Consider the following 22,902-nt stretch of genomic DNA (forward strand, 5'->3'; position numbering starts at 1 on the left):
TCGCAGCAGAATCTGCCTAGGATTGTGTTTGGAAACATATATTGCACAGGCCATCATGCGCTCAGCACTGATGCTGGGCAGCCATGTTGTGTCAAGCCAAGTAGCGAGACAAAGCCTGCCAGTATGCAACAGAAAATTTCAATCCCTTTCTCTAATCAGCAAATTCCACACAATGGACCATGGCAATTCATTACAAGATGGTGGTAAAATACAGAGCAGCATGCCAGTGTTGCTATCACATGTAGGCCCGGCCGCCGCTGTTCTCGCTTATGAGAGACATATGGCCCTCGCGCACAATTTCCAGCAGGTCCAGCTCCTCTGTCTCCCCAGTCACATACATGATCTGCGCCTTGTGATTTGTGGTGTCCACGTCATGGATCTCGATTAGGTACCACAGGTTGTCATCCGGCCAGTACAGCTCTGCTCTCCTGCCCTTGAGCCGCTCGTTCACATCTGCATGCGTCAACAGCCGCCCAAGAGCCTGCACACACATTATTTGATATTAGTCATGTCATCTCCATCCAATTTCAAATTTTGCCCACCCTGTTCCTTATTAAGTGTTGTGTTTTCCTGTCATGTCCAGAAATGGGCATTTGACCAAAAGCAGAGCAGCACTAATGCGGTAGCTAAGGGTGGGTGCGCAGTCGCAGTCAAACAAATGAGGATAAGGCAAGGCCAGCGCATGGGTTGACCTGTGGGGCGGGTGCTGAGGTGGACATGCCCTGGGGCACGATGGGCATGTAGGGGGCGGGTGCATCCTCCTCCTCGCCCCCTCTGTCCTGCTCCATCGGCATCGGCTGCGACAGGATCCCTGGCAGGCTTCCCAGCGCCCTGGCACGCCACACACCCCGCTTAGCAGAGCAGATATTCAACAGGTCCTGTCAGGAATGGCACATGAGTTCAAACCTTTGCAAGGTTGTGAAAAAGTCCTTGAGTTGAGCAGGATATGCCTGTGTCCTTCTGGCATGAGCTCGATATTCAACAGCACCAAAATTATAGATATGATAGACATAATGGATATTTTCAGAATAATGGTGGTGTTGACAACCAGCTCGACACCAAAGGGATTTAGCACTCTGTGCAGATGGTCAGAGACCCTTCTGCAGGGCTAGAAAAATGAAGGTGGTTGTTGTTACCTGTACTGCCCTGTGTGGGTGCCCATGCTGTTGATGGGGGATATCCGCCCGGACAGGTTGACATTGGCGGGCATGTGCATGGGCAGGTGCGAGGCAGAGTTCTTCTTCCTTGTTGGCGCTTCCACCGGGGGCGCCACTGCTGTGGGTGTGATGGCCATCTCAGGCTCCTTCCTGTTGCCTGCATTGCCCATCAACCCCCTTTCAACGTATCGGCCTGGCCAAACTCCAAGTCGCTGACTCGCCTGTTCTCATCCTCGCACTCTTCTTTCTACTAGCCACCTGTTCATCACCGCTCTTCCTGTGCTTCAGACACTGTCATGAACGCGTGTGCAGTCCTGCAGCTCTCAACAACACAGCTCTTTGTTTTACTAAATTAAACATTGAATTTTTAGTTTCTCATGTTTTAGTATTAGTTTGTACTGTTCGCACCCTTGCCGGTGTTGGCGGCTTTGGGTTGCCGGGGGGCGGGCACCGGGAACTCTCCAGACTGCTGCCGCGAAGTGGGCTCAATTTTTGGCTCCGGCTTCACCTCAGCTTCCTCTACGGCCAAGGAAGCTGCCAGCGCAGCTGCCTCCGCAGCCGCCTCTGCCGCCGCGCGTCGTTCTGCCTCGGCCGCTTCGCGCTCCCGCCGCTTTGCTTCCTGCTGTTTTCGCGCGAGCAACCGGTCACATTGCTGTCGCGCACCGCATGTGACACGATACTAGACAGCGTCCGCACACGGACACTTGCTGGATCGCATGAAAATTTCAATCTCCCCTCAACCAACCAATCAATCAATCATTCTGTGAGATCCTTGCTGCTTTGAAGCTCCCTAGCCTGTGTTTCTGCAGCTTGATGTGGCTTTGAGCAGGCCTTATCCTGGAGTCCCACTTCTTATGAGCATCAACAAGCAGCCAGCCACAAGAGTACCTCGTCACCGAGTCGTAATCACAATTCTCCAACTTTTTTACCCCCGACAATTGCACAAGGAAATCGCAGGAAGTGGTTAATACCTTTGCTTCGCGCTCTGCAGCATTAATCGCCTCAAGTTCACGCTGGCGCTGCCTGCGGTTGGTCTCCTCTGGCGGAGTGTACTCCATGCCCAACATGTCATCCTCATACTCTGTGGCCTGGTCAAAACACCGATCATGTGACACCTCAGCACAGGAATCCTTATTACCTAAGAAGAGCTTCTTGACATTCGTAATGAAGAGCGCGCGTGATCTCGCAATCATGTCAGAGTCTGCCCTGACCCCTCAGAATTGAGGCACCAGCTCAATTCCGTGGCATTGGTCTTGATATCTTTCCAAATTGATATTAGGTACACCTCTATCACTTGAACTTCTAAGCATTGCTGTTGTTGATTCATAAATGTCGGGGGCCTCACTTTGAGCTCAGCCAGCAGAGCGCTTATGTCCTGGTCAATGGTGGCGCGATGCTGCTGCACCAGGTCAACAGCGATGGTAGCCAGGCTCAGCTTCTCCTCTGCCCACTGCACATACATGCGCTGATCGTCCTCTATCACCTTCTTCAGTGAGGCCAGCTGCACATGCACACATGCTGTCAGATCTCTGTAAATCCTTTTCTCGCTGCAGGGGGCTTAGTAGCTACAGCTGCACATGAGATCTACCACTTGCAGTGGCAGGCATGGGTAGATGGTGCTGTGATTATGAAGGTGTTAAAAAGTTACAATTTTTGTTGAGCTCACATCTTCAGGCAGATCTGACATGCCCTTCCTGGACGGTGGGGCGGGTCTGTCGAGGAAAGTCTCCACGTTCTGAGCAATCCGCTCTCTTATGTCTGCGAGCACATCATGGCAAATTGTTATCATTAAAGTCGCAACAACAATGCCACACTTCATATCCAGGTGCACAATTACTTTGACAGTTTGATGTTAGTGAAGCACTGAAGTGGAGCCTCCCTTACCTGCAGCTCGTTCATCAAGATCCTTGATGGTGAGCAAGATACGTGTCAGCTCAGGAGGAAGTCCTCCAGTGTCTGACAGATGCAACACAAGAAAAGTTAAGCTTAAGATGAATGTATTGTTCCTACAAAAGGAGTCTTGGACAGTGCAAACAGCACGCTTTCTCGGCAATTGGGGAGGAAGGCAAGCTGAGGTATTGCAAGTGTCTACAGAACATGGTTATGATTCACTTGAGACCTCTACACTTGTGATCAAAAGGACAGAGCAGGCGCACTTTCGATAAAATTTTCGAGGTAGATGATGTGGCTCATAGTCACAAATTTTCAAGTGCTGCAATTTCTGTCAGAATTAAAGGCTTAGAGATCTGAAAGAAGTATATGACGTGTATGAGTCATTTACACGGCATTGTCATAGGAGTGTGATCCACTTTCTTGACTTCCAGTAGTACTTCCAAATGCCCTTGCTGCACAATTAATAGTGACTGTGTCGCATCGAAGCATATAGATAAGTAGAGTCTTTGCTTTTCTCGGAGTTTATTTGATAGCCGGTGGAAGGTATTTTCAGAAGCAACATGAGAGAAGAGCTTGGCTTACCTCTGTTTATATGACAGATACGCCTGCATTCGACCACAAACAATTTACGATCATGCGAAGTGAAAGATGAGGAAGGTCCAACAACACTAACTTTTCCATGAACCTTTTCCTGATGCAGACAATCCATGAGGCTCTGAGCTAAATGTGAAAAAGTACGGTCTAGCAACATGAGGTGTTGGGCTAGTAGAGGAAGGCTATCTATTAATTGTTAAATACTAGTAATAACATATGATTTGATACGTGATTACATAATCTAAAATATCAGACTGCGTCTGGCAAGCTGTCTATCCGAGCTTTGCTGAGGATGAACGTAGTCCTCGACTTCTGGCCCATGCAGGGGAGGGTGTCACTACCGTGCTGCCACAGTTGCCTGCCATTACGCTCGGTAATCCCTGCAAAAATTCAGAGGATCCGAACTCTGCAGTTTTCTGTAGCGGCAGAAAGCTCGATCACATTGGCTTAGCCCCACCACAAAGGCCACATATCTGCATGTCTGGACGACCTGGCCATTTGATGCATTGTGCTCCCTTGAATGTGTTGATCAGATGTCTGAACTCTCCACAGATCCATGGACGAGGACAATTTGCAGCAACGAGGAGATCATACATGACAGAGCCATGCAATCGCTGGCTCCCCAGACACAGCAACAGCATGCCTTTGCAGAGGCTGCGCCTCCTCACCACAATGCAGGCAAAGGGAAAGGGGAAGCAGAAGGATGCCAGTAAGTCTCTGCTCCAGGTTGAATGGGGTGAAATGCAGGATTTCTTCCATGCATGAGAAGTTGATCTCAGGCTCCTCATGGATCTTTCATTCCGCAGGCCCATATAAGGACACAGTGAACCTCCCTATCACAAAGTTCAATATGCGAGCAAATTCCACTCAGCGGGAGCCGGAGCTACAGAAGTTCTGGGAGAAGAATGGCATCTATGAGCAGCTGCTCAAAAGCAATCCAGGGGTAGGAATCTCTCCATATCTTTTATGCCTTTGTCATTCTCCTTACGTTCCCTGTACATGAGCTCATTCCTGCTTCATTGATGCTGCTTGATGTCCATTACTTTAAGAACCTGACAACATTGTGCTTATGCACAGGAAGTATTCACCTTACACGATGGGCCTCCCTATGCAAATGGGTACGTCGTCAAGTCATGAATCCTCCTTAAGCTTGTTTTCAACTTTGGGATGACGTCTGTGATCCAGAGTCCTTCATGATTGCCAATCACTGGTTAAGCCCCAATCAAAAGCCGTGTGGTGCTGACGGCAGGGACACACACTTGGGGCATGCGCTGAACAAGATCTTAAAATCCATCATTGTCAACTACCAGCTTCTGGGAGGCAAGAAGGCCAGATATGTGCCTGGCTGGGACTGCCATGGCCTGCCCATTGAGCTCAAGGTGCTGCAGAGCATGTCTGACGAGCAGCGGCGCGAGCTCGACCCCATCAAGCTACGACGCAAAGCCCGAGACTTTGCCCTGAAGACCGTCAAAGCGCAGCGCGAGCAGTTCAAGCGGTGAGCAGTCACACTCTTGCCACAGGTCCTTCCTGTTTACAGTCTATACCAGAGTTGGGCGCTCACCGTTCCTCAGTTGTTTTACAGTGGTGAAGTATGAGCCCTTGCAATGGTGCAGCAAAATGCAAATCTTTGTCTTTTGTCCCCGTGCGTGTCATCTGGATGCACATGTGATACTCGTAATGGTTATGTGCAACAAACCAGGGTTCACCTGCAGCATGACTGGGTCTACTTCACTTGACGATCATCTCCATGCAAAGAGACATACTGCCAGGCCTGTAATGAGGGAGGATGTCGGCAAATGCTCTTTAATCCTTAGTAAGAAAGCATGTTGGCAGCACACTAACGGCCTGCAATGCATGCAGGTACGGCATATGGGGCGACTGGGACGCCCCCTACCTGACGCTGGAGCCCAAGTACGAGGCGGCGCAGCTGCGCGTGTTCGGCAAGCTGGTGGCGGCAGGGCACATCTACCGCGGCCGCAAGCCTGTGCACTGGTCTCCCTCCTCCGCCACCGCCCTGGCCGAGGCAGAACTGGAATATCCCGAGGGCCACACCTCCCGCAGTATCTACGTCGCCATGCCCCTCACCAGCCTAGGTGGGCGTCCCAACGACCTCGTGTACCCACAAATATGCCGTGAGTAAGAGCACTTTGCTTTTTGCAAGCTGATGCAAGAGGAGGCTTGTCCTGCTTTGCCTTCCCTGCTCATGTACCGCTGCTGCCAAAGTTGTGGGGTTGTTGCGCAGCAGTCGGACATACGCTGAATGCCTGTGATCTGCTGTGTCATTGTGGGCAGAGAGAAGCGCATCCTGGGCACAGAAGTTGTGGGTTAGATATGGTTTCCCTTCTTATGAACCCTTGCTGTATGCTCAGGTGATGCAATGCCAGAGGACCTGAAAGAGAAGCTGTCGGGGGCTGCTGTGGCGATCTGGACAACCACTGGCTGGACCATTCCAGCAAACGAGGCTGTGGCCGTCAACGAACGCATGAATTATGTCCTAGTGGAAGCGCAGGCACATATCTACGCCGTTTACTCAATGACAATGACAACTCACTTGAAAATGTCTGAACTTTGCCACAGTCCTTGAGCTCCAGACACTGCAGCCTGCAAGCTTCACGACTCCGAGCAGGCCCCCGCCAGATACATAGACCCTTACTTATCTAAGGTGTCCGGTGCCCTGCGGAGCATTCATGCAGGCAGTCAACATCCAGAATTGCCACTAGATTCTGCAGTCATCTAATGCTGAAAATGATCAAATCAGAGGTCTGCGTGGTCGGACAGGGGGAGGGCGCAGAGTCATGGGCTCACAGGCGCCTGGTTGTGGCAGAGGAATTGGTGGACAGCCTGGGGGCCAAGTTTGGCGTGCAGCTGCAGCGGCTGGGCAGTCTGACTGGCGGCCAGCTGGCGGGTTGCCAGTACAGGCACCCACTGTTTGAACGCACCAGCCCTGTACTCATTGGCGGCGATTACATCACCACCGAGTCAGGCACTGGCCTCGTGCACACCGCCCCGGGTCATGGCCAGGAAGATTACCAGGTGGATGACCGATCTCCCAGCCACCAACATGGGAGATTTGCCAAGCTTCTTAGTCACGTGATTACTACTCCAGTAAGGAAAAGCTGCCAGGAGGTGCAGTCGTGAAGCTAAAGTTGGGGCTGATCTTGGTGGGGTTGCGGGCAGGTGGGCTTGAAAAACGGGCTGCCCATTTCATCTCCAGTCGACGATGATGGCGTCTTCACAGAGGAAGCAGGCCCCTTCAAGGGTAAGTCTTCGACAAATTATCAACCCCCCCACTGCCTCTTAACTTTCGTTGCTTTGCAGCTCTCATGCATGTCAGTCTGAGACAGTCAACATCTTATGCATGTCCGTCTAATATTATTAACACTTAACTCTTGCTGTGGGGTCCGCCAGGGCTGCCGGTTCTGAAGGAGGGCACAGCGGCGGTGATTGAGGCGCTGCAGCAGAAGGGGTGCCTGCTGAAGGAGGAGCGCTACGCGCACAAGTACCCCTACGACTGGAGGACCAAGCTGCCCACCATCTTCCGCGCCACAGACCAGGTGCCCGCACTGCTCCTTTCGTACCACATGTGCTTGACAAGATTACTCTTTGCCTCGTCCTGATGTGCAGTGCAAGTGACAGGCAGACTCGCATGTACACTTGGGCATGTCTTGGGGTGGGCACTGCACCGGCATGTCCATTGCCGACTGCATAAAGTAACACATCAAGACCCAAAATTGTGAATTGCAGTATGATACAGTAATGCAATGGATGTGTTTCCCTGACCATCTGCAGAGGCTGCAAGATGAAGCTGAGGAGGTGTGTCTGTGGTGCGCGCGCAGTGGTTTGTGTCGGTGGAGGGGTTCCAGGCGGCGGCGATGGACGCGGTGCGCTCTGTGCAGTGGATCCCGGCGTCGGGCGAGAAGCGCATCACGAGCATGGTGGAGGGCCGCTCCGACTGGTGCATCAGCCGCCAGCGCTCCTGGGGCGTTCCCATCCCAGTCCTCTACTACACCGACTCCGGTGCGCCAACTTTTAAGGTTTTACCATGTAATGTTGCACGTCATTTCTCTTAACAGATGCCATGGTCACTGACCGGCACCAAAATAGCAAATTGCAAAAGCGCAGGTGGCCCTTTCCCTTGAAAGAAATATGCATGCCTCTTCTGACCACAGCTGCTCAGCCATCAATTGCATCCTGACATCACTCGCTGCATGCGGGAGCTGCTGCAAGATGCAGGCGTCAACCTGTACGCACTTGATAATTTGCATGCTTTGGCTTGCCTCACCGTTCTGGGGCCCCGACCAAGATCAAGTGCTAAAGCTGGCCACATGCTGCAGGCGAGCCGCTGATGACGGAGGAGACGATTGAGCATATGGCGGCGGTGGTGGAGGCGAAGGGCACGGACGCCTTCTGGCAGCTTCCCATAGAGGACCTGCTGCCGGAGCGGCTGCGCACGGAGGCGCCCAAGCTGAGGAAGCAGCTGGAAACCATGGACGTGTGGTTTGACAGCGGCACCAGCTGGGCCGGCTGCGTGGAGAGCACCCCCGGGCTGGCCTTCCCTGCAGACCTCTACCTGGAGGTGAATAAATATGCGCCGCGCATGCATGCATTGCCTGTTGCCAAATTCATTGTCCCTCCTAAATGTGACTCATCTCTCATGATTTTTTAGATGGCATTGTTAAAAAACGCTGTGTATGCATGCAATGCCAGGCTTGATGGGTTCCGCCCATTTAGGTGTAAATTTGTGGGGATTGTCCTGCCATAATTAACTGCTGCTTTCCATGTATGAAAATGTGTGCAGCTGCCTGTGTGATGCATGCTCTGGTCATGGGCTGCCAGTTGTACTGGAAAGTCTGTACTCGAGATCAAGGTGCAAGGACAACAGCTAAGGTTTAGAAATTTTGTGTGCAGGGGAGTGACCAGCACCGTGGCTGGTTCCAGAGCTCTCTTCTGACCGCAGCAGCCGCGCGCGGCTCAGCGCCGTACAAGGCTGTGCTGACGCACGGGTTCACCCTCGATGAAAAGGTACTGACCCTGATCTTCGTGCTCACTCCCGCCTGCCAGCATCAACAAAACTCCTCTTGACTGCTGAGCTTTCATCAGGCATGGTACACACATCAGCAAGAGCTGTATTCGCTAGGGAAATTGCAGTGTCTATTTTGGGTTCCGAGTGTTGCTGCACCAACGTATAGGGACGCATGTAAGATGACAAGATAGTGTGGTGTGGCAGGGGTACAAGATGAGCAAGTCGCTGGGGAATGTGGTGGACCCGCGATCCATCATTGAGGGCGGCAAGGACAAGAACAAGGAGCCGGCTCTGGGAGCGGATGTGCTGCGCCTCTGGGTGGCCTCCGTCGATTACACCGGTGCGCTTCTGCCCCTTCCATACTTCCTCTGCCATGCTGCACCTTAAACTACCTCAAAATCCTCACTGGCACGCCCCAATGCACCCGTTGTCAAGAACAGTGTCAATCGTGTTTCTGCACCAGAATATAAATTCAGCTCATTTCAAGCGTGCCATGCTCTGGCTTTATGCTGATCAAAGTGCACCGCTCCTCATACCTGGGAGAGACGAGAATGGTCCGCTGTCGTGGCTGGTCTTGAGGTCACACCCTACCCTTGTGCATCCCTCAGCGGCAGCGCTTCAATTCAGCAATATTAAGCAAGGCATCCAAACAATTGCATGGGAGCCAGCAACGGCAGCAGCCTTCTGGCCACATTCAGAGAGCTCTCCAAGTGTCGCTGGAGCAATGATCTCAGGTTTTCACCCCCGCGTGTCCTGTGACAGGGGACATGGTGATGGGCCCATCAGTCATGAGCCAGGTAGCGGATGTGTACCGTAAGCTGCGCTTCACGCTGCGATTCATATTAGGGAACCTGCACGACTTTGCGCCGGCGTCAGACGCCGTTCCCTACGATGCCCTCCCTGCCACCGACCGCTTCATCCTGTCCAGCTTTGCCACGCTGCTCTCCGGCCTGTCCGCCTCCTACGAGACCTACCAGTTCTTCAGGGTGTACCAGGCGAGCTGCCCTCCTCCTGCCTATTGATGTGCCTCTCGATGATATTTGAGGAAATGTCGCAAGGCCTCTACTCAATGGAACAGCGCGCTGTGTATCAGCCTAGCTTGGACAATGTACAAGAATGTCTGGGTGGCGATCGAATGTGCATGGTTCTGTCCAACAGCTGAGCAATAAGCAAAAAGGAATGTGTCCTTTGCTGCCCCTCTTGTGCATTCTTTACATCAACGTTCCGTTGTGATTGAAGGATTTGTGGGTTTCAATGGTGCAGGCGGTGCAGCGGTTTGTGGTGGCGGACCTGTCCAACTGGTACCTGGATGTGATCAAGGACCGCCTGTACGTGTCCGCCGACGACTCCTTCGACCGCCGCGCGGCCCAGACCGTGCTGCACTCCCTCCTGCAGGCGCGCCTACCAACGCCCATAACTCTACATTACCCCAGCTGGGCTCAGGGGATACACAAATACAAAAGTGGTTCCCCCTGAAATTGGTGTTGCTTCAGAGTCCCCTGCACTCACCCTGACTGGGTGTTGCCTTCCGCGCTTCATTGCCCCAACACAAGCAAATTTAAAGGCCACATGTACTTGTGAGCCTACATTTGGATGTTTGGCATCATTGCGGAAAGTGGGGCAGGCACATCCGCACACATGAGGTGATGTGCAGATATTGCATCACCACGAAAAATCGGGGGTCCAGCTAGAGAGAGATAGGTTTTCTAGGGACTCGAGGGAAGTGTTCAGGCAATCCTGCGTCCATAATCTGCACCAATTATTTAGGGCAAGCTTGATAAAATGCTCTGCTGAGCTGTTTGCGGCAGCTGAGGCCCAGTGCTGGTGCGCAGGGGCTGCTGCCAGCGCTGGCGCCGATTGTGCCGCATCTTGCGGAGGACGCATGGCAGGCGCTACCCTGGGAAGCCCCCAGTGTGTCGGTGTTCCAGGCCGGCTGGCTCGCCCCCCCGCAGCAGTGGGCCGCCATCCCGGCCGACCAGCAGCGCGCCTTCAAGGCCCTGCTGCAGATCAGGCTCGTTTCCTCACTCTCTTGCAGGAAATTATTTGGGCTTCTGCAGATATAGTCATCTGTCCCTGTATTAATTTTTGCCTTTTCTGTGTATGACCGTGCACTTGTATGGCTGCCAATGGTTACGCTTCTTCACGTTGACCATAGCAGCATGTTGAATATGATTTGGTCTAGGTGAACTGTCACAAGGAAGAGGACCCCAAGCAGGAGGCACTGTGTAGTCCATGGAGTTTAGCTGATGAAGGGAGGGGGTGAGGCGAGTGTGACGGCTGGCGAGTGTATCTGCAGGGAGGAGGTCAACATGGTGCTGGAGAGGGCGCGGCAGGACGGCTTCCTGGGCGCCAGCCTGGAGGCCAAGGTGCTGCTGCATGTGGCCGACGCTGACCTGGCCGCCAGCCTGCGCTCCCTGCAAGGGGTGCGCTCGCTACCCATTCAAACAATGCCTTGCGTTGTTTCTCTTCTTTCCAATTGCCTGCATTATAGAGTTTGTCCGATGATTGTTCCTTGAGGGGCCAGCTGCTCATATTGTTGAGGCTAAAGTAGCAATCCCTTGCTCTGCGCTGCACTTTTTATTGGCAGCATTGGCTGGTGTCATGAGGCAACATTGCAGGCATCCTCCACCCCAAAATCACAGCTTCAGCAAGCCGTATCAGACTTCTCAAGGTGTGTCAAAATCTTGACTTTCTTGTGGTGCGGTTGCAGGCGGGCAATGCAGCAGATCCACTGCGCTACGCATTCATTGTGAGCCAGGCTGAGTTGGCAGAGGACGAGGGCCAGGTGGCATCCACCAGCTACAGCAAGGCCACTGTTCTGGAGGGAGTCGGCAGCATTGCCGTGGGCGTCAGCCGCGCCGACGGCCAGAAATGCTCCAGGCAAGCCCCTGCCCCCGGACACAGTTCCCTCATGCACAAGTGTGGCAACCTGCAGTGTTTCCTGCATGCCGTGTTGAGTGATTGATGGGAAATGCGGCAGCTGCAGATTGCATTGAAATTGACGGATACTTGCTGTGATGCGCACATCCTGGCGCTTTTGGATTGCGGTCAATTCTGGGCATCTGTGTCAGGGGTCAGGATAAGATCAGGGGTGTTGAATGGGGGGGTGAGGCTGAGCACTGAGCTGCACGTGATCTCCATGCAGGTGCTGGAATTACAGCACGCAGGTTGGGTGCGACCATGATCACTCCCAGTTGTGTGAGCGCTGTGCCCCGGTCATCCGTGGGATGGGCTTCGAACTGCCTGCAGCGGTTGTTCCTGCGCCGGAGGCGGCCGCTGTACCTCTTTAGTACTGCTGAGGTTCAGTGATTTTCATCTGTTCAGAACAGGCCGTTCTGATGTTCTTTTGGTAATGCATGGCAACTTCTAAATTTTGAGTCAAAATTTGAGTGTGTGATGACTCATCGTCAATGCTTACGGAATGTTTGTGTAATCTGGTGTTCGAAATCAAGTTCTCAACGCCCCACAAGGCAAAATGGAAAACACGTATGAGAGATGCACATGCCTTGCACTTAAACGATGGCATCTGAAGAGTTCGATCCGAAAGGCAAGGGGCACCTGCTGGCTCTGCATATCCTTGAGAAGGGTTTTCAGGCCGGCAGCATAATCGGTGGCATCATCGTTTGCCCGATCATCGCGTACAGACTTGGTCTCAGAGACCCCAAACTTCTCACCAGGCTCGCCAATGGCATGGTAGTGAGTGCTCTCACTGGGACAGCTCTTGCAGGTAAACTTGCATCGGAGCACATCTGCACCCGATCTATGTGTGCCGAAGCCGATGTTGTGACAGAAATAGCTCTAAATTGATTTCACGGCAGACATTTGGTGATTCAAAAGGAACCTTACTCATCAGGCAGGAAATGTTGGGCAGGGGCAGCAGGTGCCGCGAAAGTGTATGGAACGGACGTCAGTGAGGAAGGGATAGAGGACAGAGTGTACCGGTTGCACTACAACGCTGGGCAAAATCGCACCGACAAATTCGCAGCGGTAAATTCAAGGCTTGGCAGGTCCAAGAATATTTTTGCGAGCTGTGCCTGCCAGCTTCTATTCCAACTGCCTTCCACTGTCCAAGCATAATTGGTTCTTCTGCAGTTTGTAACAACCTGAGATGGGCAGGAAAAGACGTGGATGACCTTGTATTTCATCCCATTGCAGGTGAGTGGGCTGGTGGGCGCAGCAGCGACAGCAGGTCTCCTGGACACCAGGAATCCACGAGTTGTTCTGGGTGGTGCTGCTGCGGGTGCAGCAATGGGTGTGTTGGCGCATGTGGCCACCTTCAAGGAGGAGGTTGCCAGGCCCAACGCCATGCTGGAGGAGATAAGAAGTAGAGACTAGCCAGGAGTTCTCAAACAGTGCGGTCCTTGAGGAATCTTCAATGAGGCAGCATTGGTGGCGAGGGAATGATAGACAGCTTGCCAATTGGCAGCTTTTGCTGATCATGAGAATGAATAGAAAATCTCGTAAAGGCAGATCTGGCATTAGACGGGCAGCTGCATCCGGCAGACAGGTCGGCCTTTGGCAATAAATTGTCAAGGCTAGACACAATAAGGGCGTGCTCCAGCAGGCAGCACAGTAAAGCATGGTGACTATTATAGCAGAAAGCACATTGAGTCCAGTCTTCTAAGCTCGAGCGATATACTGCCAAACATGTACAAGAATGAATTTCCTGCCAAGCCATCGAGCAAGTGGTATTTGAAAATGGACACTGTCTGGCAGGCCTGCAGTAATGAATGAAATGTTGACATCATGTGATAGTACCCAAAATTTTGCATCCGCAGCACGGCACTGCCGCAGATAAGATAGGAGCTGATAGTTTGACCTTATTGGTAAAGCAGGTTCAAGTCATTACCAATTCCATGAGCACAGCTTGGTTCAAACGTACCCAGAAGTTCATCTCTCATCTCTCATTTGCATTGCATGCAAGATGCCTTATATGGTTTGAGAAACGTTCACTTGGCAGAACTCCCACATGGGCCTTGTGCAACTTTCGTATGCCTCAGCTGCAATCAATAGCGCATCAGTCTTTCTGCTGGGAGTTCTGCTTGATGCTGCCGGGGCATCATGATCCATTGGAATCAATCAGGATGCAACGCTCCATGGTGGTCTCAGGCACAGCATCAAACCATTCCCACCTGCTGAAAGAGCAGCTTAGGCACATGAGGCGGCAGCCTGGCAGCAGCAGCTGACGCAGCTCTCACAGCACGCAGCGTAGCCACACTCGCAGACCACTATTAAAGGCGAAGATTCATACGATTTTGGTCCATAATTGCCGAAAAACCCAAGCTCTCTCTGTACACGAAACGTGTAAGTTTGCTACACACAAGGAAGCTCGACTTCTATGCCTCTCTCATTTGATGCAAAGCTGATCTGCTGCCTTCAAATGCAAATTGCTTTGCAATACTCTCCCGTGCGAATTCTTGGGAGTTCCAGCAGTCGACAATCGTTAGCTGCGGGCCTCGTCCTCCTTTCTCCCATAGTTCTGCGGCTGCACCCTGGAGTCCTGCACATCACAGCCAGGTGATAAGATGCCAAGAAGTGACCCGCAGCGGTGATAGGTGCCCCTTTGAAGGCAAGAATTGAAAAAGGCAAGCAGGATATTCTCTGGTTCTTGCCAGGGCGCAGCAATGACACACGCTCCTGCAGGTGGAATGTCCTCTCTGCATGCCACGATTGTTTTACTTGTTGCAAGGGCACAGCAGTGATGCATGCCTTCCAAATGGAGTGCGAGAGCGTCTTCTCTTTGCATGCAGCAGTCATCAGGACTGAAAAGACACTGACCAAGGAGTCCATGAAGCCAAGGTCCCAGAACCCGGCTGGAGTGGCGGGCGGCTCATAACGGTAGCGGTGTCGCGACGCGTCCTGCCGCAGCTGCTCACGGGCCGGGCCGCCCGCTCCGTTGCCGCGTCCATCCGCTCCGCCACCGAGCTGTGCCCCTCCTACAGGTGCCAGACATAAATTAAGAGTGGTCTGCACATGGGCACTTGCTTGAAGATTCTGTGATTCCAAATCCTCATCTATCTGTGAATTTGCTGTTGTTTCAAGCTCCCCAGCCTCTGATTTTGCAGCTCAATTAACATTTGGGCCGGCCACAACACCATTGGGTCCACTTCCTCAGGTGCTCCTCTACATTGGGCGGACTAACAAAATCTCCCTATAATCCTCCCAAAAATTCAATGCTGCGGCTAATGTGCAGCTGCGCCCTAGGAACACGGGAGAAACCAGAAGGTGCCTGCATGTGCATGCTTGTCATTGGCATGCCATTACCCATCATTGTGAGATTTTTTGTGTGACACGCCCATTTCCTGTGTGTGGCCGTGTTTGCAGAAATTGTACTGCGCAGTGCGTGTGATGAAGAGCATTGCCAGGCTACAAGAGGTGGGCAACGTCAGCTAGAAGGGTCACCTCGGACAGCGTGCCCACAGGCAGGCAGGTCGCCGACTGCGCCCCAGGTCTCAATGGCTGCATAAAAATTCTTGCAGTCCACGCACTCCACCCCAGTCAGCTCCTCCCGCTCAGCCTTCTTCCTCACTGTCTCTTTGTACTTGTACCCTGCACATGATGTGGAAGAACGCATCAGACTTGGCACCAACATCAAACATGCAGCATGCTGCCATATAGTTCATTCTGAGCACACTGCATGAGACAATGAGGGACAATGCACAACATCGTAGAAATTCTTGATCGCATAAGAGAAGCCACCTCGCTCCCCCAATCGATCCTGCGGCTGGTTGCTGGGCTTTGGCCTTTGGGGCAACGGCTCTGCCGCAGCGCTCGCGGCCCCGGCGTGTCTCTCAACAATAGTCGGCAGTTGTTGGGGCGCCCGTGCGGCCGCCTGCTGCGTCTGCCTCACATCCAGAAACGCCAGCGCGTCTGGCAACACAGCACACGCCATCACGGGGGACATAGTACCGTAGATGTCAGAGATAGATGGCACACATCTTTCTTCAGTGCATTGCTTTTCTAAAATCATTATTCCGATCCCACTGTGCTGACTTTGCAAAGGCAGCCTGACTGTGTCAGTGTTCAGATACGCGGCACGCAGGGGAAGGAGGGGGCACCAGGCAATGCAGGACCGCGCTGCTTCTGGTTCCACTTTGGCGGCGGCAAGGCACCAGCCGCGCGCGCATGCTGCGCTGCGCGGCTGAACGGGTTGGGCCGGCCGGCCGGCTCCGGAGGCGCCGCTGCGGCTTCGCGCGGCGCCGGCGGCTGCGGCTGGCTCAGATGCAGCGACATCTCCCTCTGCCCAACCGCCGCGCTGCGCTGCTCTTTGGCGCTGGCCTGCTTCTCCCTGCTCTTCTGCTGCCAGGCTGGCGAGCCCGACGCTGCGCATTCGTCCCCCTGCACCACATGAAAAAATACTGAATATTTTCACAGGCGGAAAATTCCATGTCCCAAAAAGTTCCAATTCAAGCACGACTAGAAGCCACAGCTATTTGCGGTACTGTAAATTTGTGGAGTTGGAGAGTGCACCTGCACTGCTTCTGCCGGCTCCATCGCATCTGCAGGCTCTGAAGCTCTCTGCGCAGGTGCAGGGGCGCACTGTTGGGACCTCCTGGACTGAGGCGTGCAGTCGATGTTCTCGCTGTTGTCCTGGCTGTCCCTGTCAGCTTGCTGCCTCTGCCTTGTGTCCACGGTGAGCTGGGTGACGCTGAGGTACGCCTCTGCAGCCTCGTCAGCGTCTGGATGGCAGGCGCGCACGGTCTGCTGGGCCTCTGTTGAGTTCTGGCTGGGGACCAGGGTGTTCATGTCAGCGTCCTGCAGCACGCCCTCCGTCCTCTGCCGCTTGGGCAATCCCCCGCCTGCACCGCCGCTGTCTGCCACCGCTGCACACATCGATGCACCCCGTTTGGATTTCTGCTGGCTATCGCTCGGCTCGCTGGGCTGTGCAGCCGGCTGCTGCGGGACCCTTTCAGGAGAGCTGGGCCCGGCTGGTGTTGGCGTGTTGTGTTCTGCAGTGACCACCCCTCGTCCTGCCTCTGGTGCAGGGCCAGAGGTGCTGCATGGCTGTGCAGGGTCACTGTTGGTCTGTGCAGCCGGGCCAGCAGATCTGTACACCACCGTGCAGCATTTGACATCGTCTGGTGAAGCTTCGTCTCCCTGCGCGTCAACAGGATCCCGTGCTTGCTGCCCGATAGAAGGACGACACAACCGTACTAAAGAAGTAAATCTATCTTTGAGCGCACACTTAGCGAGAATCAGTGAGGTGTACAGCGCTAGTACCGTGGACGGCAACTCTGACGCGGCTGCAACATCATCGGGAGCAACAAAGGCTGTTCTCTGGCCACTGCTGTCCGGCTGCACAGCCTTGTCATCCTGCACTCTCCCCTCAGCATGCAGCTGCGAAGTGGGTGCAGCTTCTGGGCTGACATTTGGTTCCCAATCAGAATTATGCTCCTCCTGCAAATGGTGAAGGTCATTGATTTAGCAAGTAAGCATCTGAAGCAAGATCTTGAAGATCAAATGGAACATTTTACAGGCCCAGACTCCGTGAGAAGAAGCGCTGATATAATATGGTGCAGGAGCATGACAAGCGGAGCATATCATAGAGGAATGCAGGGATCCAATCGGTTCAAAAGAACCATACCTCATCCGGGCGAATAAGTCCAGGGACCTCGAGCCCATTTGCAAGCATTCGCTGTCTGCATTCTTCAAGGGTAGCCTGTACCTCTAGGTGCTTCCTTTTCTTCTTCTCCACATATCTCTTCATGTTCTCCACCCATATCTTCAAGTCATCCCTGTCTACCTCTGCCGCCTTTGCCCTCGCCTCTGCTGCCCAAAGTCGCTCGTTGGCTGCACTCTGGTGCTCCTCTGCACTGCCTGGAATCACACAGTCAGTCAATTGAAGCTCTCAGAGCTTGGCAAGACATAATGGGGCACCAAACTTTGTTCTATCACACCACTAGGAGCACAGGGCGTGATGCCCATATATCACCTGACACAATGGGACTGGCGATAGGTGAAGGGCCTGTCTCGAGCTTGCTCAGGCTGAGAGGCCTGCCGCCCAGGCTCTGAAGCTGATCACGCAACTGCTTGCGCTCTTCTGTCAGTGACACACACTTCTTCCGGTAGCTCAACGCAGCTTCCACCTTGCTGTCCAGCTCTGCAATCTGAGCATCTTTTGCAGCAAGCGCCTGCTGCGATTCTGCTGATGACTTTGCTGCATGCTGCATCGCCTCCAGCTGTGCTGTGATTGCATCCAGCCGACTCTGCATGTCTGCAAGCTGGGCATCCTTGGCTAAAAGCTTCAGCTGATGCTTGGCTGCTTGCTTCTGCAGGCACGCCAGATTGGCTGCTTGTTCTTGCAGTTTTGTGTTGTGCTCCTTGGATGCAAGCCGCAAGGACTCTGATGCTTGCCGCTCTGCTTCCTTCACTGCAGCCTCGTGTATCTGGATGCGCTCCTGCAGAAAAACAGCCCCCGGATTGGTTTCATGTGGCTGTATAGAATCAGATAGGGATACATTGATAGGAGTAAAGAGAGGCAAGGACGTCAAACCTCAGCAAAAGATCGGGCTTGGAAGGCTACATGTTCGCCAAGGTCAGCCTTCTCTCTGTTGGCTGTCTCCAGCTGCTGCTCGAGAAGTAAGACACCCTCAGCTTTCTGCGCAACCTCTGACTGCAGTAATCTTTTCTGCTCTACATTGGACGCCATATGGGACCTGAGAGCCTGGAGTTGTGACACATGCATTTTCTCAGGTTCGCTGTGGACTCGTTACTAAAAAGTTTATGGCTGAAAATCTCTAGTAGCATGCTATTGAATGCGAACGCGTACCTTTTCGTGTTTCTCCAGCAGGACTCGTCGCTCCTCCTTCCATTTGCAACGCTCCGTCTCCAACACTTGAAGCCGCTCAAAGCTGCAGGACATGGTGTAAGCTCTTGACCAGTTTCGACCCTCTTTAATTTGCAGGTTCTCTCGTAAGGCTTGCAAGATATTTTGAAAGCCATGAATGAGACAAAGATGCGAGATCAATATGATAGGTAGTCGAGCAAACTCACAATGTTGTGGATGTGTTTTGCATGTCTGGAAGCAAGGCGAACAATTGCTGAAGCTGAGCCCTGAGCTTATCCGCATCCTTTATGCTGTTCATCCCTAACGTCTCGGTCATGCAAGTTGAGACATTAATGCTGGATTGATACACAGAAGGTGATGGATGCTAAATTTACAGCCCCTATAGAAGGGTCGGATCGGCATTAATGAACTCCACTTTAGACTTCGGAATGGAATTCGGAAGCAAATTCCACGAATGGCGAAGCAAATATGTCCGAGCAAACTACGAGACAGGCTCGCAGCCCCGCAGCATCCCATGCGCAGCACGCAGTTCATGATGCCAGCGTGGCATGCCCTACCACTTCTGAAGACTCAACAGCGTGATCAGATTTTCGAGGGAATGGAAATTGGAGGACGCGAATTACACATGCTTTCTAGGAATAGAATGTGTCTGGCCAGTTGGCTGCCAAGCCCTGGCGCCAGCTGCCGGCAGCACTGTGCCTAGGCACATACTATTAATAGTATTAATGCCCTATGGCCTCTGGCTTTGGGTTTGCCGACCTGTAATAATAATAAGACACGCGCAGCTGCTGGCATGCTGTATGAGTCTGGCCAAACCCTGAACCTAGTTGCAAATGTCAAGCGTCCTGGTGTGCAGCTATGGCAGCGCTGTACTGATTGGCCTGTGGTCATGACAGGACTGGTGCGACGATTAAAAGCTAGCTGTACGTACGTAGTCAATTCAATTTGGTATACCAAATTAAATTGACTCAATCTATCGGATAGCGTACGAGAGGTACATACCCAACAGTCCAGCACATCATCTGACACTTAATTATGTCAGCACCAATATTGTCATCCCTGCAACAGTTGGATGGTCTCCCATCTGCAACATGTGACCATTATAAGGTCAGCAGTTATAAGAATACCACGAGGTCAGGAGCTGATGTCACCATTATTCAGCAAATGTTGGAACGTATGCTTGGGACACGAGCAGTTCCATGAGTCCTTTTGTACAGACACGGTCTAGAAGTCAGACCATGACAAGGTGGGACTGCTGGGCAGCGTCGTTAGTCGCTGCAGGAATGGCGTGCTCCTGGCTCTCCTCCTCCATGCTGTCATCTGCATCCTCCAGGTCAATCTCCTCTGGGTTTGCGCCCCTTGCAGCGCCGCTGACAGGCCGCCCCACTGTGACCGCCACAGATTCCTGCACAGCTTTGGTGTAGCGCCGCACATCGGTGTCCGGAGAGAGGTTGCCCATTATGTCAAGCAGCGCGTCTGTCAGGGCTGCCAGCACTGCGTCGCCATCATCGTTCTCCCAGCAGGGCACCACAATCATGTTGTTCTCCTCACCTAAAACCGCCTGCATAACATGCAAAACGGACAATCAGAAAAAGACAAAATCCACTACGGTATTTTCTGATGAGAACTCAAGGGTGAGGCAAGGCTGAATTGGAATTACGATGTCCTGAAGATTGGCAGCAGGTCAAGCCGTAAAGAAGGGGTTTGAAAGGCTCAAAGACGCATACCTTGTATGCGTCGTCATCCACCAGGAAAACTCTGCTGAGGTCCTTGAACCACTGGTTCAGGGGCTTCACGGTGTCCCACGTGTTGCCCCCTCCCTTGACGTGGGAATGGGGCGCTCCAACTGTGTGGCTCCGGGTCAGGATGAAGTCCTTCTCTGCCAGCAGCGGCCTCCCACTGCTGCCGGCCGCTCTCTCGAGCATGGGCACCACTGTCTCACAAGTCCTGCTGCTCGCTGATGTGAAGATGCCTATCCTGAAAGTATCCTGCATGCAGTAGCATCCTCATGTCAGTCAACGCGTGCAGACGACTCGCTTCATTCATCTCTCTCAGAGGCAGCATCAGGTGCACCAATGCGCACTGTCTCCATGCATTGCTCACAGCATCACAGCACAGTGGAGCACAACTAGAGGCAGTAGCGTGTTGTCAAGGCCAGGCAATATTCCGCCGTGTTATGAATAGCATGACAGTGAGGAAAAAGAGCAGCCAAGCGACCCACGTGCAGGCGCATGAGGTGGTGGATTCCTGGCCGCATTTTATTGACACCGGCACTCCGCCTCTTGGCGGTGTGGGAGGTGAGCGTGCCGTTGAGGTCAAACAGCGCGATTGGCCGAGTGTCATTAGGCGCCCTAGGAACCTCCAAGTCCAGGAAGCGCGGCCGTGCCACTGCTTTGGAAGACGCATTCCCTGGCCGCCACCTGCTGTCATTGCCAGGAAAGGGCACGATAGATGACATTCCAGGGCCTGCATGGGTAACACAGCCCAACTTGTCAGACATAATGTGACTTTCAGCGCTGAATACAGTCTGCAAACATGCTATGCATGATTTTGGAGATGTGCTGATTGTGGCAGACATCCTTACCAGGTTGCGGTGAATTTGCATTTAAGCCCCTGCCGTATTGCCCTGTCTGATGAGGTTGCAGTCGCTGCTGTTGCTGCTGCTGCTCCTGGCACTGTTGCTGCTGCAACCAAGGAGGGGCAGCAAAGGAGCCAGGCTGTCCCTGCGGCTGGGGTGGCAACTGGGCATTATTGCTGGGCTGAGGTTGCTGCCACTGAGCTTGGCTGTGGCCATTCCTGGGCTCCCCCTGACCCCTCTTGGACTGCATCCCATTCTGAAAGGAGGGCGCCGCATAGCCTGGCAGCCCCGGGGGGCCATGCATAAAGGCCCCTGGAAAGTTGGGGATGAGCTGCTGGTCGAAGTGAGGCGCATGTCTCGGCTGCTGCTGGCCTGGAAAACGCTGCTGGACTGGAAAGGGCATCGATATTGGAGGGGGCCGAGAGGGTGGGCCTGGGTGGCCGGGGGCTTTCTGCTGTGCTGGGCCCACATATGAAACAAATCGGCTGACCTCCTCCTGATTCGCTGCCGTGTACACCTCCCCGATTCCCTCGCTCGGATTAATACCCACAAAATCGCGCGCAAATCTGCATGCACATCGACCCACCTACTCCTTAGATGCCTTCATTGCGCCAGCATATTTCAACTTCCGTCATCCTGATGGCATTTGTAATATGCCTTGCCACATTGTACAGAACCTTTAGATAACCAGCATGGGCAAAGCAAGAGGAGGACAGCATTCAGAGCCGAACTCTATACCTTTCTATGACTGTAGCAGTGTTTTCCCTTGGGAGCGTGGGATGAATTGGGCGGGCTTTCGCCCTGCAAATGCACTCATCGACAGGGGTGGTGAGTTGCAGGGCAATCACCACTGCCCCAAACCTGCGTGCAAGCTGCAAAAAGGTGCTGCGCTGAGTGATGTCGAAGTTGCAGCGGTCAACCACTACCTCCAGGCCAGCAGCGAGCGCTGCAACCAAAGCATCCTCGCATGCCCGTCTGCTCCCCAGGGTGTCCTGCCAGACACACCAAGAGCCATAATTACTTGTCAAGAGCTTAACAGTGCGACTGCTCCTCGCTTAGCCCAAAGTCTAGTAATTCCTCCTGTGTAAAAGCACCTGCACAGGGAAGACGACCATAGGCGCACCTGGTTGACCCACACCCAGCCCAGACTCTGTAGCTGCCCTGCTACTGTTGTTTTGCCAGATCCAGGGAGGCCTGCCAGGAGAATAACACGCTGCCTCAATGTTTTCGCCGCCTGAGGACCCGGCCTCCACTCCATGATTGCCTAAAGTTATCCTCTAGCCACTCTTACATCGATGCCGATAGCACGGAAAATGATCTTGCAAGAATAAAGGTAAAGCAATTAAGCTGTACAATTTAAGTTGATAACCACAGATCTGGAGACCTCGTACAAGGACAGACAGACTTTTCGGCCCGATCTCACAGAAAGTCCCTGCATAGCTTCGCTGAGGTCAAGTACTTATCCAAAGACGGCAGCCGATCAATGATCGCTTTCACAAACACCTGAATTTCGGATTGGTTCCTTCGGCAGTGCTCACCATACCATCTTCTCAGAGGCGTTCCCTGCAGCTGAAGCTTCCCTTGAAGAAGAAGCTAGTTGGTCAAGATTTGAAGGGATCCGACGGAACACCTAAGCTTCGACATAAGGTCATTCACAAGACTGGCAGGTGCAGCGCCATGTCTGAGCTCGCGGGAGAAATTAGAAGGCTGTACGGAAGCCCGATCAGCGATGCCGATGCTCAAGAATTTCTGGAGAAATACCCCCTGCAGACGATATACGAGTGGGGAACCCATCTTTTTATTATTTCTGGACTCTTGCATGCCCACTGTTGTTCTTGCAAGGGCACCTTGTTCTGTTGCACTGGTTTGT

General features: G+C 53.1%; 4 protein-coding genes across 4 annotated transcripts; 1 reads left to right on the forward strand and 3 right to left on the reverse strand.

Moving 5' to 3' along the window:
* Positions 1-175: 175 nt before the first annotated feature.
* COCSUDRAFT_45775 (hypothetical protein) lies at positions 176-3,567 on the reverse strand. Its single transcript, XM_005651700.1, has 9 exons — positions 3,314-3,567; positions 3,042-3,113; positions 2,824-2,915; positions 2,503-2,658; positions 2,129-2,245; positions 1,566-1,779; positions 1,137-1,314; positions 693-831; positions 176-481 (listed from the first exon to the last, which is right to left on the reverse strand). Exons 1-9 carry the CDS (start codon positions 3,348-3,350, stop codon positions 236-238), a joined length of 1,251 nt encoding a protein of 416 aa, XP_005651757.1. The 5' UTR covers positions 3,351-3,567; the 3' UTR covers positions 176-235.
* An 834-nt stretch (positions 3,568-4,401) lies between these two features.
* Positions 4,402-11,957, forward strand: COCSUDRAFT_26592 (isoleucyl-tRNA synthetase; the record flags this gene model as incomplete). The annotated part of the gene is made up of 18 exons (XM_005651701.1): positions 4,402-4,587; positions 4,722-4,762; positions 4,894-5,139; positions 5,505-5,737; positions 6,014-6,135; positions 6,429-6,677; positions 6,822-6,903; positions 7,053-7,198; positions 7,481-7,661; positions 7,979-8,220; positions 8,553-8,666; positions 8,872-9,007; positions 9,430-9,662; positions 9,931-10,062; positions 10,500-10,678; positions 10,964-11,090; positions 11,378-11,586; positions 11,813-11,957. The coding sequence occupies 18 exons, from the start codon at positions 4,402-4,404 to the stop codon at positions 11,955-11,957; spliced, it is 3,003 nt and encodes a 1,000-aa protein (XP_005651758.1).
* Positions 11,958-14,110: 2,153 nt separating this feature from the next.
* COCSUDRAFT_38947 (hypothetical protein) lies at positions 14,111-18,529 on the reverse strand (the record flags this gene model as incomplete). Its single annotated transcript, XM_005651702.1, has 9 exons — positions 14,111-14,167; positions 14,446-14,603; positions 15,070-15,216; positions 15,780-16,005; positions 16,138-16,490; positions 16,851-17,064; positions 17,333-17,484; positions 17,600-18,065; positions 18,437-18,529. The coding sequence occupies 9 exons, from the start codon at positions 18,527-18,529 to the stop codon at positions 14,111-14,113; spliced, it is 1,866 nt and encodes a 621-aa protein (XP_005651759.1).
* A 532-nt stretch (positions 18,530-19,061) lies between these two features.
* COCSUDRAFT_45777 (P-loop containing nucleoside triphosphate hydrolase protein) lies at positions 19,062-22,521 on the reverse strand. Its single transcript, XM_005651703.1, has 5 exons — positions 22,156-22,521; positions 21,771-22,024; positions 21,523-21,598; positions 20,182-20,442; positions 19,062-20,015 (listed from the first exon to the last, which is right to left on the reverse strand). Exons 1-5 carry the CDS (start codon positions 22,288-22,290, stop codon positions 19,686-19,688), a joined length of 1,056 nt encoding a protein of 351 aa, XP_005651760.1. The 5' UTR covers positions 22,291-22,521; the 3' UTR covers positions 19,062-19,685.
* Positions 22,522-22,902: the final 381 nt, after the last annotated feature.

This window comes from Coccomyxa subellipsoidea (genome assembly GCF_000258705.1).
Source record: "Coccomyxa subellipsoidea C-169, whole genome shotgun sequence".
NCBI classification, from domain to species: domain Eukaryota; kingdom Viridiplantae; phylum Chlorophyta; class Trebouxiophyceae; family Coccomyxaceae; genus Coccomyxa; species Coccomyxa subellipsoidea.

Coding starts and splice junctions, on each gene's coding strand:
- COCSUDRAFT_45775 (XM_005651700.1), bottom strand. CDS start 3,350: ATGAGCCACATCATCTACCTCGAAAATTTTATCGAAA. Junction 2,916..3,041: donor TCTTGATGAACGAGCTGCAG/GTAAGGGAGGCT, acceptor ATGTGCTCGCAG/ACATAAGAGAGCGGATTGCT. Junction 1,780..2,128: donor CTGCAGAGCGCGAAGCAAAG/GTATTAACCACT, acceptor GCGCGAAAACAG/CAGGAAGCAAAGCGGCGGGA.
- COCSUDRAFT_45777 (XM_005651703.1), bottom strand. CDS start 22,290: ATGGAGTGGAGGCCGGGTCCTCAGGCGGCGAAAACATTGAGGCAGCGT. Junction 21,599..21,770: donor ACTGCTACAGTCATAGAAAG/GTATAGAGTTCG, acceptor ATGTGCATGCAG/ATTTGCGCGCGATTTTGTGG. Junction 20,016..20,181: donor TGGATGACGACGCATACAAG/GTATGCGTCTTT, acceptor CATGTTATGCAG/GCGGTTTTAGGTGAGGAGAA.